This window comes from Coturnix japonica, unplaced genomic scaffold (genome assembly GCF_054131305.1).
Source record: "Coturnix japonica strain WE unplaced genomic scaffold, WE-NBRP24 Scf060, whole genome shotgun sequence".
Taxonomy (NCBI): Eukaryota; Metazoa; Chordata; class Aves; order Galliformes; family Phasianidae; genus Coturnix; species Coturnix japonica.
Genome location: NW_028188963.1, coordinates 57,626 through 83,369, shown reverse-complemented (window position 1 = coordinate 83,369; position 25,744 = coordinate 57,626). Strand labels below are relative to the sequence as shown.

Sequence of the window (25,744 nt, the reverse complement as noted above, 5' to 3'; positions counted from 1 at the left end):
TGGCCACCTGGCCCCATAGAATAGCCCTCAGCCCCATAAGTGAGACCTTGGGGGCACCCCCAGCCCCATAAGTGAGACCCCCAGCCCCATAAGTCAGACCTCCAGCCCCATAAGTCAGACCTCCAGCCCCATATAAGGCCACCTGGCCCCATAGAATGGCCTTCAGACCCCCTCAGCCCCATAAGTGAGACCTTGGGGGCACCCCCTGCCCCATAAGTCAGACCTCCAGCCCCATAGGGAGACCCCCTGCCCCATAAGTTACACATCCAGACCCATATATGGCCACCTGGCCCCATAGAATGGCCCTCAGCCCCATAAGTGAGACCTTGGGGGCACCCCCAGCCCCATAAGTCAGACATCCAGACCCATATAAGGCCACTCAGCCCCATAAGTGTGGTCTTCAGACTCCCTCAGCCCCATAAGTGAGACTTTGGAAGCACCCCCAGCCCCATAAGTAAGACCCCCAACCCCATAGAAAGACACCTTACCCTATAAGTCACACATCCAGCCCCATATAAGGCCACCTGGCCCCATAGAATGGCCCTCAGCCCCATAAGTGAGACCTTGGGGGCAACCCCTGCCCCATAAGTCAGACCTCCAGACCCATATAAGGCCACTCAGCCCCATAAGCGTGGTCTTCAGACTCCCTCAGCCCCATAAGTGAGACCTTGGAGGCACCCCCTGCCCCATAAGTCAGACCTCCAGCCCCATAGAAAGACACCCTACCCCATAAGTTACACATCCAGACCCATATATGGCCACCTGGCCCCATAGAATGGCCCTCAGCCCCATAAGTGAGACCTTGGGGGCAACCCCAGCCCCATAAGTGAGACCCCCAGCCCCATAAGTCAGACCTCCAGCCCCATAAGTCAGACCTCCAGCCCCATATAAGGCCACCTGGCCCCATAGAATGGCCTTCAGACCCCCTCAGCCCCATAAGTGAGACCTTGGGGGCAACCCCAGCCCCATAAGTAAGACCTCCAGCCCCATAGAGTGACTCCCTGCCCCACAAGTGAGACCCCCAGCCCCACAGAATGGCCCTCAGCCCCATAAGTGACACCTTGGGGGCAACCCCAGCCCCACAAGTGAGACCTCCAGCCCCATAAATCAGACCTCCAGCCCCATAAGTGTGGGGCAGCCCCACAAGTGAGACCTCCAGCCCCATAGATCAGACCCCCAGCCCCACAGAGAGACCCTCAGCCCCACAAGTGAGATCCCCAGCCCCATAGATCAGACCCCCAGCCCCATAAGTGAGACTTCAAGCCCCACAAGTGAGACCCCCAGCCCCATAAGTGAGCCCCCAGCCCCACAAGTGAGACCCCCAGCCCCATAGATCAGACCCCCAGCCCCATAAGTGAGACCCCCAGCCCCATAAGTGTGGGGCAGCCCCACAAGTGAGACCTCCGGCCCCATAGATCAGACCTCCAGCCCCATAAGTGAGACCCCCAGCCCCACATGTGAGACCTCCAGCCCCATAGATCAGACCCCCAGCCCCATAAGTGAGACTTCAAGCCCCACAAGTGAGACCCCCAGCCCCATAAGTGAGCCCCCAGCCCCATAAGTTAGCCCCCAGCCCCACAAGTGAGACCCCCAGCCCCATAAGTAAGACCCCCAGCCCCATAAGTGTGGGGCAGCCCCACAAGTGTGACCTCCGGCCCCATAGATCAGACCCCCAGCCCCACAGAGAGACCCTCAGCCCCACAAGTGAGACCCCCAGCCCCACAAGTGAGACCCCCAGCCCCATAAGTGTGGGGCAGCCCCATAGAACTGACTGTGTCTGTGCAGGGGGGGCTCGGGCTGCCCCTCTTCGGCCTCACGTCGTTTCTTCCTCCGGTGGGGGGGGAACCGGCGGGACGATCTATGGGGAGAAATGGGGCTGCCCCATAAGTGTGGGTCTGCCCCATAAGTGTGGGTCTGCCCCATAAGTGTGGGACTGCCCCATAAGTGGGGGCTGCCCATTAAGTGTGGGTCTGACCCATAAGTGGGGGCTGCCCCATAAGTGGGGGGGCTGCCCCATAAGTGTGGGGCTGCCCCATAAGTGGGGGGCTGCCCCATAAGTGTGGGACTGCCCCATAAGTGTGGGTCTGCCCCATAAGTGGGGGCTGCCCCATAAGTGTGGGGCTGCCCCATAAGTGTGGGTCTGCCCCATAAGTGAGGGTCTGCCCCATAAGTGGGGTCTGCCCCATAAGTGTGGGTCTGCCCCATAAGTGTGTGGCTGCCCCATAAGTGTGGGTCTGCCCCATAAGTGGGGGGGCTGCCCCATAAGTGTGGGTCTGCCTCTTAACCCCATGAACCCACCCCATAGACCCCATAACCCTATAAACATGATAAGCCCAACCATAACCCTATAAACTCCCCTATAATCCCACCCCATAACGCACCCCATAACCCCATAAACCCCATAACCTGCCCCATAACCCCACTATAATCCCCTAAACAACGCCATAATTCCACCCCATAACACCATAAACCCCATTAACCCCATAAACCCCCCATAACCCACCCCACAACCCCATAACCCACCCTATAACCCCATTAACCCCATAACCCCATAACCCACCCTATAACCCCATAACCCACCCTATAACCCCATTAACCCCATATCCCACCCCATAACCCCATTAACCCCATATCCCACCCCATAACCCCCATTAACACCATTAACCCCATAACCCACCCTATAACCCCATATCCCACCCCATAACCCCATATCCCACCCCATAACCCCATTAACCCCATATCCCACCCCATATCCCATAAACCCCATAACCCCATTAACCCCATATCCCACCCTATAACCCCATTAACCCCATATCCCACCCCATAACCCACCCCATAACCCCATATCCCACCCCATAACCCCATAACCCACCCTATAACCCCATATCCCACCCCATAACCCACCCCATAACCCCATATCCCACCCCATAACCCCATTAACCCCATATCTCACCCCATAACCCCATTAACCCCCATTAACCCCATTAACCCCATATCCCACCCTATAACCCCATTAACCCCATAACCCCATAACCCACCCTATAACCCCATTAACACCATTAACCCCCATTAACCCCATAACCCCATATCCCACCCCATAACCCCATAACCCACCCTATAACCCCATTAACCCCATAACCCCATATCCCACCCTATAACCCCATTAACCCCATTAACCCCATAACCCCATATCCCACCCTATAACCCCATTAACACCATAACCCCCATATCCCACCCCATAACCCCATTAACCCCATATACCACCCCATAACCCCATAACCCCCATTAACACCATTAACCCCATAACCCACCCCATAACCCCATAACCCACCCTATAACCCCATTAACCCCATATCCCACCCCATATCCCACCCCATAACCCCATTAACCCCATATCCCACCCCATAACCCCCATAACCCCATTAACCCCATTAACCCCCATTACCTCTTTCCAGTGGCGCTGGGTGAGGCGGCCCTATAAACCAGCCCCAATTGGAAACCATTATAAACCCCATAGACCCCATTATAGGGTCCATACAAACCCTATAGGGTCCTATAGGGTCCTATAGGGTCACTTATGGGGTCAGAGGGGTTTTTTGGGGTCAAAAAGGGCCATTTTGGGGCTCACTTTGGGATCGAGTCGCCTCCTGCTTTGCCAGCATCGTCCTCCAGGGCTTCCCTATAAGAAAGGGGGGATTTTTGGGGTCAAAAAGGAGCTTTTTGGGGTCAGCCCACCCTATAGACCCCCCCCATATAAGGAAGACCCCATAAAGACCCCAAAATTCCCATATTTGACCCCAAAAAGCCCCAAATCCACCCCAAAATCCCATTGATTTCCCCCCAATTTCAGTCCCCAAATTCCTCCATTTCACCCCAAAATTGACCATTTTCAGCCCAATTTTGGGGTCAAAAAGGACCTTTTTGGGGTCAGCCCACCCTATAGACCCCCCCCATATAAGGAAGACCCCATAAAGACCCCAAATACCCCATATCTGACCCCAAAAACCCCATATTTGACCCCAAAAACCCATTGATTTCCCCCCATTTTCAGTCCCCAAGTCCCTCCATTTTTACCCAAAATTGACCATTTTCAGCCCAATTTTGGGGTCAAAAAGGACCATTTTGGGGTCAACCCACCCTATAGACCCCCCCCCATATAAGGAAGACCCCATAAAGACCCCAAAACCCCCATATTTGACCCCAAAAACCCCATATTTGACCCCAAAATCCCATTGATTTCCCCCCATTTTCAGTCCCCAAATCCCTCCATTTTGACCCAAAATTGACCATTTTCAGCCCAATTTTGGGCTCAAAAAGGACCTTTTTGGGGTCTCCAGATCCCACTGATCCCCCCCATATAAGAAAGACCCCATAAAGACCCCAAATACCCCATATCTGACCCCAAAAACCCCATAAAATCCCATTGATTTCCCCCATTTTCAGTCCATTTTGCCCCAAAATTGACCATTTTCAGCCCAATTTTGGGCTCAAAAAGGACTTTTTTGGGGTCATTCCACCCTATAGACCCCCCCATATAAGAAAGACCCCAAAAAGACCCCAAATACCCCATATCTGACCCCCAAAACCCCATATCTGACCCCAAAAAAACCCCAAATCCACCCCAAAATCTCATTGATTTCCCCCCCATTTCACCCCAAAAATGACCATTTTCACCCCAATTTTAGGGTAAAAAAGGACCGTTTTGGGGTCAGCCCACCCTATAGACCCCCCCCTTTAAGGAAGACCCCATAAAGACCCCAAATACCCCATATCTGACCCCAAAAACCCCATATTTGACCCCAAAATCCCATTGATTTCCCCCCATTTTCAGTCCCCAAATCCCTCCATTTTGACCCAAAATTGACCATTTTCACCCCAATTTTGGGGTCAAAAAGGACCTTTTTGGGGTCAGCCCACCCTATAGACCCCCCCATATAAGGAAGACCCCATAAAGACCCCAAAAACCCCATATTTGACCCCAAAATGCCCCAAATCCACCCCAAAATCCCATTGATTTCCCCCCCTATTTTCAGTCCATTTTGCCCCAAAATTGACCATTTTCAGCCCAATTTTGGGGTCAAAAAGGACCTTTTTGGGGACTCCAGATCCCACTGACCCCCCCTATATAAGGAGAAACCTATAAAGACCCCAAAACCCCCATATTTGACCCCCAAAAAAACCCAAATCCACCCCAAAATCCCACTGATTTCCCCCCATTTTCAGTCCCCAAATGCCTCCATTTTGCCCCAAAATTGACCATTTTCACCCCAATTTTGGGGTCAAAAAGGACCTTTTTGGGGTCATTCCACCCTATAGACCCCCCCCCCTTTAAGGAAGACCCCATAAAGACCCCAAAAACCCCATATTTGACCCCAAAAACCCCCAAATCCACCCCAAAATCCCATTGATTTCCCCCCATTTTCAGTCCATTTCGCCCCAAAATTGACCATTTTCAGCCCAGTTTTGGGGTCAAAAAGGATCTTTTTGGGGTCATTCCACCCTATAGACCCCCCCCCATATAAGAAAGACCCCATAAAGACCCCAAAAACCCCATATTTGACCCCAAAATGCCCCAAATCCACCCCAAAATCCCATTGATTTCCCCCCATTTTCAGTCCCCAAATCCCTCCATTTTGCCCCAAAATTGACCATTTTCAGCCCAATTTTGGGCTCAAAAAGGACCTTTTTGGGGTCTCCAGATCCCACTGATCCCCCCCATATAAGAAAGACCCCAAAAAGACCCCAAAAACCCCATATTTGACCCCAAAATGCCCCAAATCCACCCCAAAATCCCACTGATTTCCCCCCATTTTCAGTCCCCAAATCCCTCCGTTTTGACCCAAAATTGACCATTTTCAGCCCAATTTTGGGGTCAAAAAGGACCTTTTTGGGGTCTCCAGATCCCATTGACTCCCCCATATAAGGAGGACCCCATAAAGACCCCAAAAACCCCATATCTGACCCCAAAAACCCCATATTTGACCCCAAAATCCCATTGAATTCCCCCCATTTTCAGTCCATTTTGCCCCAAAATTGACCATTTTCACCCCAATTTGGGGGTAAAAAAGGACCTTTTTGGGGTCAGCCCACCCTATTAACCCCCCCATATAAGAAAGACCCCAAAAAACTCCATATTTGACCCTAAAATGTCCCATATTTGACCCCAAAATCCCCCAAATCCACCCCAAAATTGCCCCCCATTTTCAGTCTCCAAATCCCTCTATTTCACCCCAAAATTGACCATTTTCAGCCCAATTTTGGGCTCAAAAAGGACCTTTTTGGGGTCTCCAGATCCCACTGACCCCCCCCATATAAGGAAGACCCCAAAAACCCCATATTTGACCCCCAAAAAACCCCAAATCCACCCCAAAACCTCATTGATTTCCCCCCATTTTCAGTCCCCAAATCCCTCCATTTTGACCCAAAATTGACCATTTTCAGCCCAGTTTTGGGGTCTCCAGATCCCACTGATCCCCCCCATATAAGATGGACCCCAAAAGACCCCAAAATCGCCCTTTTTTAGCCCAAAATCCTCACCTATCTCCCTCATTGCGCTCCAATAGACCCTGCAGCACCGCGTCCAAGCGGCTCCTTGCTGACGTCGCCTCTAAATCTGGGTCAAAAAAGGCCAAATTTGGGCAAAAATAGGGAAAAATGGGAAGTTTTGTATTAGGGAGGGGAGGGAAAAGAGTCAAAATGGGGGAAATGGACCCAAAATGGGACCAAAATGGAGGAAATTGGGGCCAAAATGGTGGAATTTGGGCCTAAAATGGGGGAAATTGGGCCCAAAATTGAAGGAAATTGACCCAAAATGGAGGAATTTGGGCCAAAAAATGGAGGAAATTGACCCAAAATGGAGGAAATTGAACCAAAATGGTGGAAATTAGGCCCAAAATTGAAGGAAATTGACCCAAAATGGAGGAAATTGGGCCTAAAATGGGCCTAAAATGGGGGGAAATTGACCCAAAATGGCAGAAATAGACCCAAAATTGAAGGAAATTGACCCAAAATGGGGGAAATTAGGCCCAAAATTGGAAGAAATGGACCCAAAATGGGGGAAATTGGGCCTAAAATGGGGGAAATTGGACCCAAAATGGAGGAAATAGACCCAAAATTGAAGGAAATTGACCCAAAATGGAGGAAATTAGGCCCAAAATGCCGGAAATTGGGTTCAAAATGGAGGAATTTAGACCCAAAATGGAGGAATTTGGACCCAAAATGGGCCTAAAATGGGGGGTAATTGACCCAAAATGGCAGAAATAGACCCAAAATTGAAGGAAATTGACCCAAAATGGTGGAAATTAGGCCCAAAATGGTGGAAATTGAGACCAAAAATGGTCAAAAATGGGCCCAAATAGGAGGAATTTGGGCCCAAAATGGGGGGAAATGGGCCCAAAATGGTGGAAATTGGACCCAAAATGGAGGAATTTGGGCCTAAAATGGGGGAAATTGGGCCCAAAATTGAAGGAAATTGACCCAAAATGGTGGAAATTGGGCCCAAAATGGAGGAATTTGGACCCCAAATGGGCCTAAAATGGGGGAAAATGGACCCAAAATGGCAGAAATAGACCCAAAATTGAAGGAAATTGACCCAAAAAGGTGGAAATTGGGCCAAAAATGGTCAAAAATGGGCCCAAATAGGAGAAAAATGGGCCCAAAAAGGAGGAAATTGGGACCAAAATGGGGGAAATTGGGCCCAAAATTGAAGGAAATTGACCCAAAATGAGAGAAAATGGGACCAAAAAGGAGGAAATTGGGGCCAAAATGGTGGAAATTGGGCCCAAAATGGGGGGAAATAGGACCAAAATTGAAGGAAATTGGACCAAAAATGGCAGAAATTGGACCCAAAATTGAAGGAAATTGACCCAAAATGGAGGAATTTGACCCAAAAAGGAGGAAATTAAGCCTAAAATGGGGGGAAATTGGGCGTAAAAATGGAGGAAATTGGACCCAAAATGGGCCTAAAATGGGGGGAAATTGACCCAAAATTGGAGGAAATTGACCCAAAGTGGGGGAAATTGGGCCTAAAAATGGAGGAAATGGGCTCAAAATGTGGAAATTGGGCCCAAAATTGAAGGAAATGGACCCAAAATGTTGGAAATTGGGCCTAAAAATGGAGGAAATTGACCCAAAGTGGTGGAAATTGGGCCCAAAATTGACAAAAATGGACCCAAAAAGAGGAATTTGGGCCCAAAATTGGAAGAAATGGACCCAAAATGGAGGAATTTGGTCCCAAAATGGGCCTAAAATGGGGGGAAATTGACCCAAAATGGCAGAAATAGACCCAAAATTGACAAAAATGGACCCAAAAAAGAGGAATTTGGGACCCAAATGGAGGAAACTGGGCCCAAAATTGAAGGAAATTGACCCAAAATGGTGGAAATTGGACCCAAAAATGGAGGAAATGGACCCAAAATGGGGGGAAATTGACCCAAAATGGCGGAATTTGGGCCTAAAATGGGGGAAATTGACCCAAAATGGTGGAAATTGGGCCCAAAAAAGAGGAATTTGGGCCCAAAATTGGAGGAAATTGACCCAAAATTGACAAAAATGGGCCCAAAAAGGAGGAATTGGGGCCCAAAATGGTGGAAATTAGGCCCAAAATGGGGGAAATTGGGCCTACAATGGGGGGAAATTGGGCCCAAAATTGAAGGAAATTGACCCAAAATGGTGGAAATTGGACCCAAAATGGCAGAATTTGGGCCCAAAATGGAGGAAATAGACCCAAAATTGGAGGAAATTGGGCCTAAAAATGGAGGAAATGGGCTCAAAATGTGGAAATTGGGCCCAAAATTGAAGGAAATGGACCCAAAATGTTGGAAATTGGGCCTAAAAATGGAGGAAATTGGACCCAAAATTGGAGGAAATTGACCCAAAATGGTGGAAATTGGGCCCAAAATGGAGGAATTTGGGCTCAAAATGGAGGAAATTAGACCCAAAATGGTGGAAATTGGACCTAAAATGGAGGAAATTGGGCCCAAAATGGAGGAAATTAGGCCCAAAATGGTGGAAATTGGACCCAAAATGGAGGAAATTGAGCCAAAATGGCGGAATTTGGGCCTAAAATGGGGGGAAATGGGACCAAAATTGAAGGAAATTGACCCAAAATGGAGGAATTTGGGCCAAAAAATGGAGGAAATGGACCCAAAATGGTGGAAATTAGGCCCAAAATTGACAAAAATGGACCCAAAAAAGAGGAATTTGGGACCAAAAAGGAGGAAATTAGGCCAAAATGGGGGGAAATGGGGCCAAAAAAGGAGGAAATAGACCCAAAATGGTGGAAATTGGGCCCAAAACTGAAGGAAATGGGCCCAAAAATGGTCAAAAATGGGCCCAAATGGGGGGAAATTGGACCCAAAATTGAAGGAAATTGACCCAAAATGGTGGAAATTGGACCCAAAATTGACAAAAATGGGCCCAAAAAAGAGGAATTTGGGACCAAAAAGGAGGAAATTAGGCCCAAAATGGGGGGAAATGGGCCCCAAAACGAAGGAAATTGGACCCAAAATGGTGGAAATTGGACCCAAAATTGAAGGAAATTGACCCAAAATGGTGGAAATTGGGCCCAAATAGGAGGAATTTGGGCCCAAAATGGTGGAAATTGGGCCCAAAAATGGGGGAAATTGAACCAAAATGGGGGGAAATGGACCCAAAATTGGAGGAAATTGACCCAAAATGGGGGAAATTGGGCCCAAAATGGGGGAAATTGGGCCCAAAATGGGGGAAATTGGGCCCAAAATTGAAGGAAATTGACCCAAAATGGGGGAAATTGGGCCAAAAAATGGAGGAAATTGACCCAAAATTGACAAAAATGGACCCAAAAAAGAGGAATCTGGGACCAAAAAGGAGGAAATTAGGCCCAAAATGGTGGAAATTGGGCCTAAAATGGGGGAAATTGGGCCCAAAATTGAAGGAAATTGACCCAAAATGGTGGAAATTGGACCCAAAAATGGAGGAATTTGGGCCCAAAGTGGTGGAAATTGGGCCCAAAATTGACAAAAATGGACCCAAAAAAGAGGAATTTGGGACCAAAAAGGAGGAAATTAGGCCTAAAATGGGGGAAATTGGGCCCAAAATTGAAGGAAATTGACCCAAAATGGTGGAAATTGGACCCAAAAATGGTGGAAATTGGACCCAAAATGGTGGAAATTGAGCCCAAAATAGAGGAATTTGGACCCAAAATTGAAGGAAATTGACCCAAAATGGTGGAAATTGGACCCAAAATGGAGGAATTTGGGCTCAAAATGGAGGAAATTAGACCCAAAATGGTGGAAATTGGGCCAAAAATTGGAAGAAATGGACCTAAAATGGAGGAAATTGGACCCAAAATAGGGGAAATTGGGCCTAAATGGTGGAAATTGGGCCTAAAAATGGAGGAATTTAGACCCAAAATGGAGGAATTTGGACCCAAAATGGGCCTAAAATGGGTGGAAATTGACCCAAAATGGTGGAAATTGGGCCCAAAATGGGGGAAATTAGGCCTAAAATGGAGGAAATTGGGCCCAAAATGGGGGAAATTGGGCCTAAAATGGAGGAATTTGGGCCCAAAATTGAAGGAAATTGACCCAAAATGAGAGAAAATGGGACCAAAAAAGAGGAAATTGGGGCCAAAATGGAGGAAATTGAACCAAAATGGCAGAATTTGGGCCTAAAATGGGGGGAAATGGGACCAAAATTGAAGGAAATTGACCCAAAATGGAGGAAATTAGGCCTAAAATGCTGGAAATTAGGCCAAAAATGGGGGGAAATGAGCCCAAAATGGAGGAAATTAGACCCAAAATGGTGGAAATTGGGCCCAAAATTGGAGGAAATTGGGCCCAAAATGGGGAGAAATGGACCCAAAATGGCGGAAATTGGGCCCAAAATTGGAGGAAATTGACCCAAAATTGACAAAAATGGGCCCAAAATGGAGGAATTTGGTCCCAAAATGGAGGAAATTGGGCCCAAAATTGAAGGAAATTGACCCAAAATGAGAGAAAATGGGACCAAAAAGGAGGAAATTGGGGCCAAAATGGAGGAATTTGGGCCTAAAATGGGTTGAAATTGGGCCCAAAATTGAAGGAAATTGACCCAAAATGGTGGAAATTGGACCCAAAAATGGTCAAAAATGGGCCCAAATAGGAGGAAATTGGGACCAAAATGGTGGAAATTGGATCCAAAAATGGAGGAATTTGGGCCCAAAATGGTGGAAATTAGGCCCAAAATGGGGGGAAATGGACCCAAAATTGGAGAAAATTGACCCAAAATGGAGGAAATTGGGCCTAAAATGGGGGAAATGGACCCAAAATGGTGGAAATTGGGCCCAAAATGGAGGAATTTGGGCCTAAAATGGGGGGAAATTGGGCCCAAAATTGAAGGAAATTGACCCAAAATGGTGGAAATTGGGCCCAAAATGGGGGAAATGGACCCAAAATGGCAGAAATTAGGCTCAAAATGGCGGAAATTGAGCCCAAAATGGAGGAAATGGACCAAAAATGGTCAAAAAAGGGCCCAAAATGGGGGAAATTTGGCCTAAAATGGAGGAATTTGGGCCCAAAATGGGGGAAATTGGACCCAAATGGGGGAAATTAGGCCCAAAATGGAGGAAATTGGGCTCAAAATGGAGGAAATTGGGCCTAAAATGGAGGAAATTGGGCCCAAAATTGAAGGAAATTGGACCAAAAATGGCAGAAATTGGACCCAAAATTGAAGGAAATTGACCCAAAATGGAGGAATTTGGGCCTAAAATGGGGGAAATTGGACCCAAATGGTGGAAATTAGGCCCAAAAAAGAGGAATTTGGGCCCAAAATGGAGGAAATTGACCCAAAATTGGAGAAAATTGACCCAAAATGGTGGAAATTGAGCCAAAATTGATCAAAAATGGGCCCAAAATGGCAGAAATGGACCCAAAATGGTGGAAATTGGGCCCAAAATTGGAAGAAATGGACCCAAAATGGGGGAAATTGGGCCTAAAATGGGGGGAAATGGACCCAAAATTGACAAAAATGGGCCCCAAAATGGAGGAAATTGGGCTTAAAATGGCAGAAATTGGGCCCAAAATGGAGGAAATTGACCCAAAATGGGAGGAAATGGACCCAAAATGGAAGAAATTAGGCCCAAAAAGGAAGAAATTGGGCTCAAAATGGCGGAAATTGGGCTCAAAATGGCGGAAATTAGGGGATTTCTTGGGGTTAATCAGTGTTAATTAAGTCTGTGTTAATTAATTGTGTTAATTAAGATGTTAATTACGATGTTAATTACTCACCTGGTTTCTCCACCTTCACCTTCAGGGACAACATGGCGGCGTGTGGGGGATGGGACCTAAAAACCCCATAGAAACACATAGAGACATATAAGGACCTATAGGGACCCATAGAGACCCATAGGGACCCATAGGTTCCCATAGAGACCCATAGGGAACCATAGAAATACATAGGGATCCATAGAGACACATAGGGACCCGTAGAGACACATAGAGACCCACAGAGACCCATAGAAACCCCACAGAACCCCAATAGAGACTCATAGAACCCTATTAAACCCCATAGAGCCTCATTGAGTCCTATAGAACCCTATAGAACCCCACAGAATCCTATTAAACCCCATAGAGCCCTATTGAACCCCATAGAGCCCCATTGAACTCTATTAAACCCCATAGAACCCTATTAAACCCCATAGAACCCTATTAAACCCCATAGAGCCCCATAGACACCCCACAGAACGCCACAGAGACCCATAAAGACCCCACAGAGACCCCATAGAACCTTATAGAGCCCCATAGAATCCCATAGAACCCCATAGAGTCCCATAGAACCCTATAGAACCCCATAGAGTCCCATAGAACCCTATAGAACCCCATAGAGTCCCATAGAACCCCCTAGAGCCCTATAGAGCCCCATTAAACCCCATAGAGCCCCATTAATCCTCACAGAGCCCCACAGAACCCCATAGAGCCCTATTAAATCCCATAGAACCCCAAAGAACCCTATTAAACCCCACAGAGCCCTATTAAACCCCATAGAACCCCATAGGGCCCCACAGAGCCCCATAGAGCCCTATTAAATCCCATAGAACCCCATTAAACCCCACAGAACCCCATAGAGCCCTATTAAACCCCACAGAACCCCATAGAGCCCTATTAAACCCCATAGAGACCCATAGAACCCTATTAAACCCCATAGAACCCTATTAAACCCCATAGAGCCCTATTAAACCCCATAGAGCCCTATTAAACCCCATAGAGCCCTATTAAACCCCATAGAGACCCATAGAGTCCCACAGAACCCTATAGAGCCCCATAGAGCCCTATTAAACCCCATAGAGACCCATAGAGTCCCATAGAACCCTATAGAGCCCCATAGAGCCCTATTAAACCCCATAGAACCCCATAGAGCCCCATAGAGCCCTATTAAACCCCATAGAACCCCATAGAGCCCCATAGAGCCCTATTAAACCCCATAGAACCCCATAGAGACCCCATAGAACCCTATTAAACCCCACAGAACCCCATAGAGCCCTATAGAGCCCCACAGAACCCTATTAAACCCCATAGAACCCCATAGAGACCCATAGAACCCCATAAAACCCCACAGAACCCTATTAAACCCCATAGAACTCCATAGAACCCCATAGAACCCTATAGAGCCCCATAGAACCCTATTAAACCCCATAGAGCCCCACAGAGCCCTATTAAACCCCATAGAGCCCTATAGAACCCCATAGAATCCCATAGAGCCCCATAGAACCCCATAGAACCCTATTAAACCCCATAGAAACCCATAGAGTCCCATAGAACCCTATAGAGCCCCATAGAACCCCATAGAATCCCACAGAGCCCCATTAAACCCCATAGAGACCCCATAGAGCCACCACAGAACCCCATAGAGCCCCATAGAATCCCATAGAGCCTTATTAAACCCCAGAGAGACCTATAAAGCCCCATAGAGCCCTATTAAACCCCACAGAACCCCATAGAGCCCTATAGAACCCCATAGAGACCCATAGAACCCTATAGAGCCCCATAGAACCCTATTAAACCCCATAGAACCCCATAGAGCCCCACAGAGCCCTATTAAACCCCATAGAGCCCTACAGAACCCCATAGAGCCCTATAGAACCCCATAGAGACCCATAGAACCCTATAGAGTTCCATAGAACCCTATTAAGCCCCATAGAGCCCCATAGAACCCCATAAAACCCTATAGAACCCCATAGAGACCCATAGAACCCCATAGAGACCCATAGAGCCCTATTAAACCCCATAGAGACCTATAAAGCCCCATAGAAACCTATTAAACCCCACAGAACTCTATTAAACCCCACAGAACCCCATAGAGCCCTATAGAATCCCATAGAGACCCATAGAACCCTATAGAGACCCATAGAACCCTATTAAACCCCATAGAACCCCATAGAGCCCCACAGAGCCCTATTAAACCCCATAGAACTCTATAGAGCCCCATAGAACCTCATAGAGCCCCATAGAACCCTATTAAACCCCATAGAACTCTATAGAACCCCATAGAGCCCCATAGAACCTCATAGAGACCCATAGAGACCCATAGAACCCTATTAAACCCCATAGAGCCTCATAGGGACCCCACAGAACCCCATAGAGACCCATAGAGCCCTATTAAACCCCATAGAGCCCCATAAAACCTTATTAAACCCCATAGAACCCTATTTAACCCCATAGAGCCCTATTAAACCCCATAGAGCCCCATAAAACCCCATTAAACCCCCCAAACCCCCCATTTTTGCCTCATTTCCCCCATTTTTGCCCGTTTTTTCCCCATTCTCCCCCATTTTTCACCTCCCTCCCGTCGCGTCTCCCGCCTCGCGCGCCGCCTCCTCAGCTCGTCTCCTCGCTCTCTCATTGGTCGCTTGCCCCGTCCGTCAGGCTGACAGCCAATCGGCACCAGAGTCCGCGTTCAGAGGGCGGGACATCGCTGCCTTTTACCCATTGGTCTCTGCTCACGTCCGTTTTACCTTTTAGCCAATCGGAGCACGAGCTGTTGTTTAGAAGGCGGGGCGTAACACATTGCACCTTTCCATTGGCTGCTTACCGCGTCCATCTCTTCACCCTAACCAATCACCGCTCTCATCTCCACACGGGAAGGCGGAGCTTTCTCTTTCAACCATCCCGCCACTCACTCCGCCTTCCCATTGGCCACCCGCCGCGTCCATCACAACCGACAACCAATCAACACCCGTCTCTTCCTCTGGGTGGGAGGGGCGCGGGCGCCATGTTGGGGCGGGCGCCATTTTGGCTGCGTCCCTCATAGGGGTTGGATGGAGGTGGGGTCGCTATGGGGCTCTATGGGGCGCTATGGGGTCTCTATGGGTCTCTATGGGTCTCTGTGGGGTTCTATGGGGCTCTATGGGGCGCTTTGGGGTTCTATGGGTCTCTATGGGGCGCTATGGGGCTCTATGGGGTTCTATGGGGCTCTATGGGGCGCTATGGGGCGCTATGGGGTCCTATGGGGGCTCTATGGGGCGCTATGGGGGCGCTATGGGGCTCTGTGGGGCTCTATGGGGCTCTGTGGGGCTCTATGGGGCGCTATGGGGGCGCTATGGGTCTCTATGGGGCTCTATGGGGCGCTATGGGGCGCTATGGGGCTCTATGGGGTGCTATGGGGCTTTATGGGGCTGTATGGGGCTCTATGGTGTTCTATGGGGCGCCATGGGGCCCTATGGGGCTCTATGGGGTTCTATGGGGCTCTATGGGGCGCTATGGGTTTCTATGGGGCTCTATGGGGTTCTGTGGGGCGCTATGGGGCTCTATGGGGGCTATGGGGCGCTATGGGGCTCTATGGGGGCTATGGGGCGCTATGGGGCCCAGAGCCCCCCATTCTACATCGCTTCTGTCCCATAGGGGCTACAAGAGAGAACGGCGGCGCTGCTGAGGAGGAGGTGAGGGCCCCATAGCGCCCCATAGAGACCCCATAGCTGCCCCATAGACACCCTATAGCTGCCCCATAGACACCCCATAGGGATCCATTGAGATCCATTGAGACCCATAGGGACCCCTTAGAGACCCCATAGGTGCCCCATAGACACCCCATAGCTGCCCCATAGATACCCCATAGCTGCCCCATAGACACCCCATAGCCACCCCATAGCTGCCCCATAGATACCCCATAGACACCCCATAGCTGCCCTATAGATACCCCATAGTTGCCCCATCGACTCCCCATAGTTGCCCTATGGATACCCCATAGCTGCCCCATAAATGCCCTCTAGTCCCCATAACTGCCCCCTAAGTGAGCTCTTGACCCCATAACTGCCCTATATGTGACCCACAAGTGATCAATGGGCCCCATATCAACCCTTTAAGTGCCCTATAATCCCCATAACCACCCCATATCTGCCCCATAAGTGAGCTATGTGCCCCATAACTGCCTTAGAAGACCCCAAACTGCACCATAACTGCCCTATAGCCCCTATAGCTACCCCTTAAGTGAGCTGTTGACCCCATAGCTGCCCTATATGTGCCCCATAAGTGCCCTATGACCCCATAGCTGCCTCATATCCGCCCCATAAGTGAACTATGTGCCCCATAGCTGCCTTAGAATACCCCAAACTGCCCCATAGTTGCCCCATAGCCCCCATAGCTCCCCCTGAAGTGAGCTGTTGGCCCCATAGCTGCCCCATAAGTACCCTGTAGACCCCATAGCTGCCCTATATGTGCCCCATAAGTGCCCTGTAGACCCCATAGCTGCCCTATATGTGCCCCATAAGTGCCCTATGACCCCATAGCTGCCCTATATGTGCCCCATAAGTGCCCTGTAGGCCCCATAGCTGCCCTATATGTGCCCCATAAGTGCCCTATGACCCCATAGCTGCCCTATATGTGCCCCATAAGTGCCCTGTAGGCCCCATAGCTGCCCTATATGTGCCCCATAAGTGCCCTGTAGACCCCATAGCTGCCCTATATGTGCCCCATAAGTGCCCTATGACCCCATAGCTGCCCTATATGTGCCCCATAAGTGCCCTATGACCCCATAGCTGCCCTATATGTGCCCCATAAGTGCCCTATGACCCCATAGCTGCCCTATATGTGCCCCATAAGTGCCCTATGACCCCATAGCTGCCCTATATGTGCCCCATAAGTGCCCTATGACCCCATAGCTGCCCTATATGTGCCCCATAAGTGCCCTGTAGACCCCATAGCTGCCCTATATGTGCCCCATAAGTGCCCTATGACCCCATAGCTGCCCCATAACCCCCCCACTCTGCCCCATAGCGAAGCTGTGCTGAACCAACACCCACGGACCCCCCAGACCCACTCAGGTAAGGCCACGCCCCCTCCATTACAGCCAATGGGAGGGTGGGGTGGGCGGGGCTTAGCTTGGCCACGCCCACATTGCCATATATATGGAATAACAGAGACTGGCCACACCCACATTGCCATATATGGAAGAACAAATTAGATATTCCATTAGGCCACGCCCACATCACCATATATGGAACACTGAGGGTGGGGCTTCATGCCCCATTACCTTATATGGAATGATTGGGGGCGGGGCTTGGCTTTGGCCACGCCTCCATTACCATATATGGAATGAGAGCTGAGGGGCGGGGCTTCACCCACCCCTATTACCATATATGGAATGATAGGGGCGGGGCTTTGCTTTGGCCACGCCTCCATTACCATATATGGAACTAACACTGGGAGGGCGGGGCTTCACCCACCCCTATTACCTTATATGGAATGACAGGGGGTGGGGCTTCAGCCTCCTATTACCTTATATGGAATGATAAGGGGGCGGGGCTTGGCTTGGCTCCACCCACATTACCTTATATGGAATCAACACTGAGGGGCGGGGCTTCACCCTCCCTTTACCTTATATGGAATGATTGGGGGCGGGGCTTGGCTTTGGCCACGCCCCCATACCATATATGGAACTAACACTGGGAGGGCGGGGCTTCACCCACCCCTATTACTATATATGGAATGACAGCTGAGGGGGCGGGGCTTCACCCACCCTTATTACCATATATGGAATGATAGGGGGTGGGGCTTTGCTTTGGCCACACCTCCATTACCATATATGGAATGAGAGCTAAGGGGGCGGGGCTTCACCCTCCCCTATTACCATATATGGAATGATTGGGGGTGGGGCTTGGCTTGGCCACGCCCACATTACCTTATATGGAATCAACAAGGGGGGGGGGGGGCGGGGCTTCACCCTCCCAATTACCTTATATGGAATGATTGGGGGGCGGGCCTTTGCTTTGGCCACGCCCCCATTACCTTATATGGAACCATCAATAGGGGGCGGGGCTTCACATATCCATTACCATATTTGGAATGATTGGGGGGCGGGGCTTGTCCTGGCTCCGCCCTCATTGCCTTATATGGAAATCACCCGCTCTGACCACGCCCCTTCTCGTTTAAGCCCCGCCCCCTTGTGGGCGTGGCCTGCAGGGTGGTGGGTGGAGCTTGGATCCATTGCAGCAATGGAGAGCCAATAGGAGGCGGGGACTGGCCGAAGCTCCGCCCCCTGTGACGTCAGCAAGGAGGAGGAGCCAATCGGATGAGGCGGTGAGAGGGCGGGGCTACAAAGGGGGCGGGGATAAGGGATGGGGGCGGGGCTTAAGGGAGGGGTGGATCTATGGGGCTGGGATGTGGATCTATGGGGCTGGGATGTGGATCTATGGGGCTGGGATGTGGATCTATGGGGCTGGGATGTGGATCTATGGGGCTGAGGGGTCTATGGGGCTGGGATGGGGATCTATGGGGCTGGGATGTGGATCTATGGGGCTGGGATGGGGATCTATGGGGCTGGGATGTGGATCTATGGGGCTGAGGGATCTATGGGGCTGGGATGTAGATCTATGGGGCTGAGATGGGGATCTATGGGGCTGGGATGTGGATCTATGGGGCTGGGATGTGGATCTATGGGGCTGGGATGTGGATCTATGGGGCTGAGATGGGGATCTATGGGGCTGAGGGATCTATGGGGCTGGGATGTGGATCTATGGGGCTGAGGGATCTATGGGGCTGGGATGTGGATCTATGGGGCTGGGATGTGGATCTATGGGGCTGAGGGATCTATGGGGCTGGGATGTGGATCTATGGGGCTGGGATGTGGGTCTATGGGGCTGGGATGTGGATCTATGGGGCTGGGATGTGGATCTATGGGGCTGGGATGTGGATCTATGGGGCTGAGGGATCTATGGGGCTGGGATGTGGGTCTATGGGGCTGGGATGTGGATCTATGGGGCTGGGATGTGGATCTATGGGGCTGGGATGGGGGTCTATGGGGCTGGGATGGGGATCTATGGGGCTGGGATGGGGATCTATGGGGCTGGGATGTGGATCTATGGGGCTGAGGGATCTGTGGGGCTGGGTTGTGGGTCTATGGGGCTGGGATGGGGATCTATGGGGCTGGGATGTGGGTCTATGGGGCTGGGATGGGGATCTATGGGGTGGGATGTGGATCTATGGGCTGGGATGTGGATCTATGGGGCTGAGGGATCTATGGGGCTGGGATGTGGATCTATGGGGCTGGGATGGGGATCTATGGGGCTGGGATGGGGATCTATGGGGTTGAGGGATCTATGGGGCTGGGATGTGGATCTATGGGGCTGAGATGGGGATCTATGGGGCTGGGATGTGGATCTATGGGGCTGGGATGGGGATCTATGGGGCTGGGATGGGGATCTATGGGGCTGGGATGGGGATCTATGGGGCTGGGATGTGGATCTATGGGGCTGAAGGATCTATGGGGCTGGGATGTGGATCTATGGGGCTGGGATGGGGATCTATGGGGCTGAGATGTGGATCTATGGGGCTGGGATGGGGATCTATGGGGCTGGGATGGGGATCTATGGGGCTGGGATGTGGATCTATGGGGCTGAGATGGGGATCTTTGGGGCTGGGATGGGGATCTATGGGGTTGAGGGATCTATGGGGCTGAGATGGGGATCTATGGGGCTGAGATGTGGATCTATGGGGCTGGGATGAGGATCTATGGGGTGGGATGTAGATCTATGGGGCTGAGATGTGGATCTATGGGGCTGGGATGGGGATCTATGGGGCTGAGGGATCTATGGGGCTGGGATGGGGATCTATGGGGCTGAGGGATCTATGGGGCTGGGATGTGGATCTATGGGGCTGAGGGATCTATGGGGCTGGGATGTGGATCTATGGGGCTGAGGGATCTATGGGGCTGGGATGTGGATCTATGGGGCTGGGATGTGGATCTATGGGGCTGAGATGGGGGTCTATGGGGCTGGGATGGGGATCTATGGGGCTGGGATGTGGATCTATGGGGCTGAGATGTGGATCTATGGGGCTGAGGGATCTATGGGGCTGGGATGTGGATCTATGGGGCTGAGATGTGGATCTATGGGGCTGGGATGTGGATCTATGGGGCTGGGATGTAGATCTATGGGGCTGGGATGTGGATCTATGGGGCTGGGATGGGGATCTATGGGGCTGAGATGGGGATCTATGGGGCTGGGATGTGGATCTATGGGGCTGAGATGGGGATCTATGGGGCTCGGATGGGGATCTATGGGGCTGAGATGGGGATCTATGGGGCTGAGATGTGGATCTATGGGGCTGAGGTGCTGATCTATGGGGCTGGGATGTGGATCTATGGGGCTGAAGGATCTATGGGGCTGGGATGTAGATCTATGGGGCTGGAATGTGGATCTATGGGGCTGAGGGATCTATGGGGTGGGATGTAGATCTATGGGGCTGGGATGTGGATCTATGGGGCTGAAGGATCTATGGGGCTGGGATGTGGATCTATGGGGCTGAGGGATCTATGGGGCTGGGTTGTGGATCTATGGGGCTGAGATGTGGATCTATGGGGCTGGGATGTGGATCTATGGGGCTGAAGGATCTATGGGGCTGGGATGTGGATCTATGGGGCTGGGATGTAGATCTATGGGGCTGGGATGGGGATCTATGGGGCTGGGATGTGGATCTATGGGGCTGAAGGATCTATGGGGCTGGGATGTGGATCTATGGGGCTGGAATGGGGATCTATGGGGCTGGGATGTGGATCTATGGGGCTGAGCTGTGTGTCTATGGGGCAGAGCCGTAGCTCAATGTGTTTCTATGGGGCAGGACCTCCCTCCATCGCCGTGGGGCTGCGCCATGGGGCAGAAAGCGGCCGCCATCGAACTGCTGCAGGAAGCGCTGGGTGAGAACAGAGCACTTATGGGGCAGCCCCACACTTGGGGGTCAGCCCCACACTTATGGGGCAGCCCCACATGTGCTGACCCACGTCTGCTCTGCCCCATAGATTCGGATGAGGAGGAGGCGGCGGACGACGCGGTGCTGAGGGGGATGAGGGAGAGACGGCGGAGACTGAAGGGGATGCTGAGGTGGGGGGCTGCCCCATAAGTGTGGGGCTGACCCATAAGTGTGGGGCTGACCCATAAGTGGGCTCTGACCCCATAAGTGTGGGTCCAACCCCCAAGTGTGGGTCTGCCCCATAAGTGTGGGTCTGACCCATAAGTGGGGTCTGCCCCATAAGTGTGGGGCTGACCCACAAGTGTGGGGCTGACCCATAAATGGGCTCTGACCCATAAGTGTGGGTCTGCCCCATAAGTGGGTTCTGACCCTTAAGTGTGGGGCTGACCCATAAGTGGGGGCTGCCCCATAAGTGGGCTCTGACCCATAAGTGGGGCCTGCCCCATAAGTGTGGGTCTGCCCCATAAGTGAGGTCTGCCCCATAAGTGTGGGTCTGCCCCATAAGTGGGCTCTGCCCCATAAGTGTGTGTCTGACCCATAAGTGGGGACTGACCCATAAATGGGCTCTGACCCATAAGTGGGGCCTGCCCCATAAGTGTGGGTCTGCCCCATAAGTGAGGTCTGCCCCATAAGTGGGCTCTGCCCCATAAGTGTGGGGCTGCCCCATAAGTGTGGGGTCTGACCCATAAGTGGGCTCTGCCCCATAAGTGTGGGTCTGACCCACAAGTGTGGGGCTGCCCCATAAGTGGGCTCTGACCCCATAAGTGTGGGGCGGTGGGGGGCTGCCCCATAAGTGGAGTCTGACCCATAAGTGGGCTCTGCCCCATAAGTGTGGGTCTGACCCCCAAGTGTGGGGCCTGCCCCATAATTGGGGTCTGCCCCATAAGTGTGGAGCTGCCCTATAAGTGGGGTCTGACCCATAAGTGGGGCCTGCCCCATAAGTGTGGGTCTGCCCCATAAGTGTGGGTCTGCCCCATAAGTGTGGGTCTGCCCCATAAGTAGGCTCTGGCCCATAAGTGTGGGGCTGACCCATAAGTGGGGTCTGCCCCATAAGTGTGGGGCTGACCCATAAATGGGCTCTGCCCCATAAGTGAGGTCTGCCCCATAAGTGTGGGTCCAACCCCCAAGTGTGGGTCTGCCCCATAAGTGTGTGTCTGACCCATAAGTGGGGACTGACCCATAAATGGGCTCTGACCCATAAGTGGGGACTGCCCCATAAGTGTGGGTCTGCCCCATAAGTAGGCTCTGGCCCCATAAGTGTGGGGCTGCCCCATAAGTGGGGTCTGCCCCATAAGTGGGTTCTGACCCTTAAGTGTGGGGTCTGCCCCATAAGTGTGGGTCTGCCCCATAAGTGGGTTCTGACCCTTAAGTGTGGGGCTGCCCCATAAGTGGGCTCTGCCCCATAAGTGTGGGGCTGCCCCATAAGTGTGGGGCTGCCCCATAAGCGGGGGCTGCCCCATAAGTGTGGGTCTGCCCCATAAGTGTGGGTCTGCCCCATAAGTGGGGTCTGCCCCATAAGTGTGGGTCTGCCCCATAAGTGGGGTCTGCCCCATAAGTGTGGGTCTGACCCATAAGTGTGGGTCTGCCCCATAAGTGGGGTCTGCCCCATAAGTGTGGAGCTGCCCTATAAGTGGGCTCTGACCCATAAGTGGGGACTGCCCCATAAGTGTGGGTCTGCCCCATAAGTAGGCTCTGGCCCCATAAGTGTGGGGCTGCCCCATAAGTGGGGTCTGCCCCATAAGTGGGTTCTGACCCTTAAGTGTGGGGTCTGCCCCATAAGTGTGGGTCTGCCCCATAAGTGGGTTCTGACCCTTAAGTGTGGGGCTGCCCCATAAGTGGGCTCTGCCCCATAAGTGTGGGGCTGCCCCATAAGTGTGGGGCTGCCCCATAAGCGGGGGCTGCCCCATAAGTGTGGGTCTGCCCCATAAGTGTGGGTCTGCCCCATAAGTGGGGTCTGCCCCATAAGTGTGGGTCTGCCCCATAAGTGGGGTCTGCCCCATAAGTGTGGGTCTGACCCATAAGTGTGGGTCTGCCCCATAAGTGGGGTCTGCCCCATAAGTGTGGAGCTGCCCTATAAGTGGGCTCTGACCCATAAGTGGGGCCTGCCCCATAAGTGTGGGTCTGCCCCATAAGTGGGTTCTGACCCTTAAGTGTGGGGCTGCCCCATAAGTGGGCTCTGCCCCATAAGTGTGGGGCTGCCCCATAAGTGTGGGGCTGCCCCATAAGCGGGGGCTGCCCCATAAGTGTGGGTCTGCCCCATAAGTGGGGGCTGCCCCATAAGTGGGGTCTGCCCCATAAGTGTGGGTCTGCCCCATAAGTGGGGTCTGCCCCATAAGTGTGGAGCTGCCCTATAAGTGGGCTCTGACCCATAAGTGGGGCCTGCCCCATAAGTGTGGGTCTGCCCCATAAGTGGGTTCTGACCCTTAAGTGTGGGGCTGCCCCATAAGTGGGCTCTGCCCCATAAGTGTGGGGCTGCCCCATAAGTGTGGGGCTGCCCCATAAGCGGGGGCTGCCCCATAAGTGTGGGTCTGCCCCATAAGTGGGGGCTGCCCCATAAGTGGGGTCTGCCCCATAAGTGTGGGTCTGCCCCATAAGTGGGGTCTGCCCCATAAGTGTGGGTCTGACCCATAAGTGTGGGTCTGCCCCATAAGTGGGGTCTGCCCCATAAGTGTGGAGCTGCCCTATAAGTGGGCTCTGACCCATAAGTGGGGCCTGCCCCATAAGTGTGGGTCTGCCCCATAAGTGAGGTCTGCCCCATAAGTGGGCTGTGACCCACAAGTGTGGGGCTGCCCCATAAGTGTGCTCTGCCCCATAAGTGTGGGTCTGCCCCATAAGTGGGGACTGACCCATAAGTGAGGTCTGCCCCATAAGTGTGGGTCCAACCCCCAAGTGTGGGTCTGCCCCATAAGTGTGGGTCTGACCCATAAGTGGGCTCTGCCCCATAAGTGTGGGTCTGCCCCATAAATGGGCTCTGACCCATAAGTGGGGACTGCCCCATAAGTGGGCTCTGCCCCATAAGTGTGGGGCTGACCCACAAGTGTGGGTCTGCCCCATAAGTGGGCTCTGCCCCATAAGTGTGGGGCTGCCCTATAAGTGGGGTCTGCCCCATAAGTGGGGCCTGCCCCATAAGTGTGGGTCTGCCCCATAAGTGGGCTGTGACCCACAAGTGTGGGGCTGCCCCATAAGTGGGCTCTGCCCCATAAGTGTGGGTCTGCCCCATAAATGGGCTCTGCCCCATAAGTGGGGACTGACCCATAAGTGAGGTCTGCCCCATAAGTGTGGGTCCAACCCCCAAGTGTGGGTCTGCCCCATAAGTGTGGGTCTGACCCATAAGTGGGGTCTGCCCCATAAGTGTGGGGCTGCCCCATAAGTGAGGGCTGCCCCATAAGTGGGATCTGCCCCATAAGTGGGGTCTGCCCCATAAGTGGGGCCTGCCCCATAAGTGGGGGTCTGCCCCATAAGTGGGGTCTGCCCCATAAGTGTGGGTCTGACCCATAAGTGTGGGTCTGCCCCATAAATGGGCTCTGACCCATAAGTGTGGGTCTGCCCCATAAGTGGCTTCTGACCCTTAAGTGTGGGGCTGACCCATAAGTGGGGTCTGCCCCATAAGTGGGCTCTGCCCCATAAGTGGGTTCTGACCCATAAGTGTGGGGCTGCCCTATAAGTGGGCTCTGCCCCATAAGTGTGGGGCTGCCCCATAAGTGTGGGGCTGACCCATAAGTGTGGGTCTGCCCCATAAATGGGCTCTGACCCATAAGTGAGGTCTGCCCCATAAGTGGGCTGTGACCCACAAGTGTGGGGCTGCCCCATAAGTGTGCTCTGCCCCATAAGTGTGGGGCTGACCCATAAGTGTGGGGCAGCCCCATAAGCTCCATTTCCCCCCTTTATTCCCTCAGCTCCGTGGATTTGCTGCTGGCCGCCTCCTCCCCCTCCGCCCTGTTACACCCCCATTAAACATCCCGCCCCATTTTTGCCTCATTTCGCCTTTTTTCACCCCAAAAATGGCTTCCAAAATGGCGGCTGCCCCATGGGACTACATTTCCCAACAGCCTTTGCGCTACACTTCCGGTTTAAGCCACGCCCCCTTGCCAACGCCGCCATTTTGTTTCCTTTCCCGCACGCCGCCATCTTGCCCCGCCTCTCACCCTTCCCATCATGCTCCGCGCGCCACCGCCGCCATTTTCCCTCCCCCTTTCCTTTTCCCGCCCGCCGCCATTTTGTTTGATTTTCCCGCCCGCCGCCATCTTGTCCCGCCTCCTTTTTACCTCAGGATCCAAGATGGCGGCGCTGGAGGCGGAGCTGCAGCGTTGGGCCCGGGATGAAATGGGGCTCAATGAACAGCTCCATGAGGCCACGATACGGAGGTACCGGAAATTGGGGGGGGGGGGATTTAATTTAATTGGGGGGGGGGGTTTAATTATGGGGAGGGGGCTTTAAATTGGGGACCCATTGAGACCCCAACATAGGCCTCGATTGGGGTCCCCCCCCTCATAGGGTCCCATTGGGACTCACTGTCTCCCATAGGGTTTAATTGGGACCCCCCTCCCCCC

General features: G+C 52.2%; 2 protein-coding genes across 3 annotated transcripts in view; one reads left to right on the top strand and one right to left on the bottom strand.

The window, feature by feature from the left end:
- LIN37 (lin-37 DREAM MuvB core complex component) overlaps positions 1–14,846 on the bottom strand; it is a 31,364-nt gene extending 16,518 nt beyond the window's left edge. Inside the window, exons 1-6 of the mRNA XM_085533393.1 lie at positions 14,793–14,846; positions 12,246–12,301; positions 6,538–6,613; positions 3,629–3,679; positions 3,446–3,475; positions 1,773–1,858 (exon numbers count right to left, since the gene is read on the bottom strand). Of these exons, the coding sequence (XP_085389519.1) occupies positions 1,773–1,858; positions 3,446–3,475; positions 3,629–3,679; positions 6,538–6,613; positions 12,246–12,279 (277 nt within the window). The 5' untranslated portion in view covers positions 12,280–12,301; positions 14,793–14,846. The remainder of the gene's footprint in view (positions 1–1,772; positions 1,859–3,445; positions 3,476–3,628; positions 3,680–6,537; positions 6,614–12,245; positions 12,302–14,792) is intronic.
- A 396-nt stretch (positions 14,847–15,242) lies between these two features.
- LOC146751921 (uncharacterized) lies at positions 15,243–25,600 on the top strand. Of its 2 annotated transcripts, none has more exons than XM_085533395.1 (7): positions 15,243–15,277; positions 15,855–15,892; positions 17,226–17,272; positions 18,382–18,527; positions 21,066–21,141; positions 21,244–21,325; positions 25,465–25,600. In XM_085533395.1, the coding sequence occupies exons 1-7, from the start codon at positions 15,272–15,274 to the stop codon at positions 25,514–25,516; spliced, it is 447 nt and encodes a 148-aa protein (XP_085389521.1). In that variant the 5' UTR covers positions 15,243–15,271; the 3' UTR covers positions 25,517–25,600. The 2 variants fall into 2 exon arrangements, with proteins under 2 accessions (XP_085389521.1, XP_085389520.1); XM_085533394.1 differs by lacking the exon at positions 25,465–25,600 and adding an exon at positions 25,091–25,161.
- The last annotated feature ends 144 nt before the right edge of the window (positions 25,601–25,744 follow it).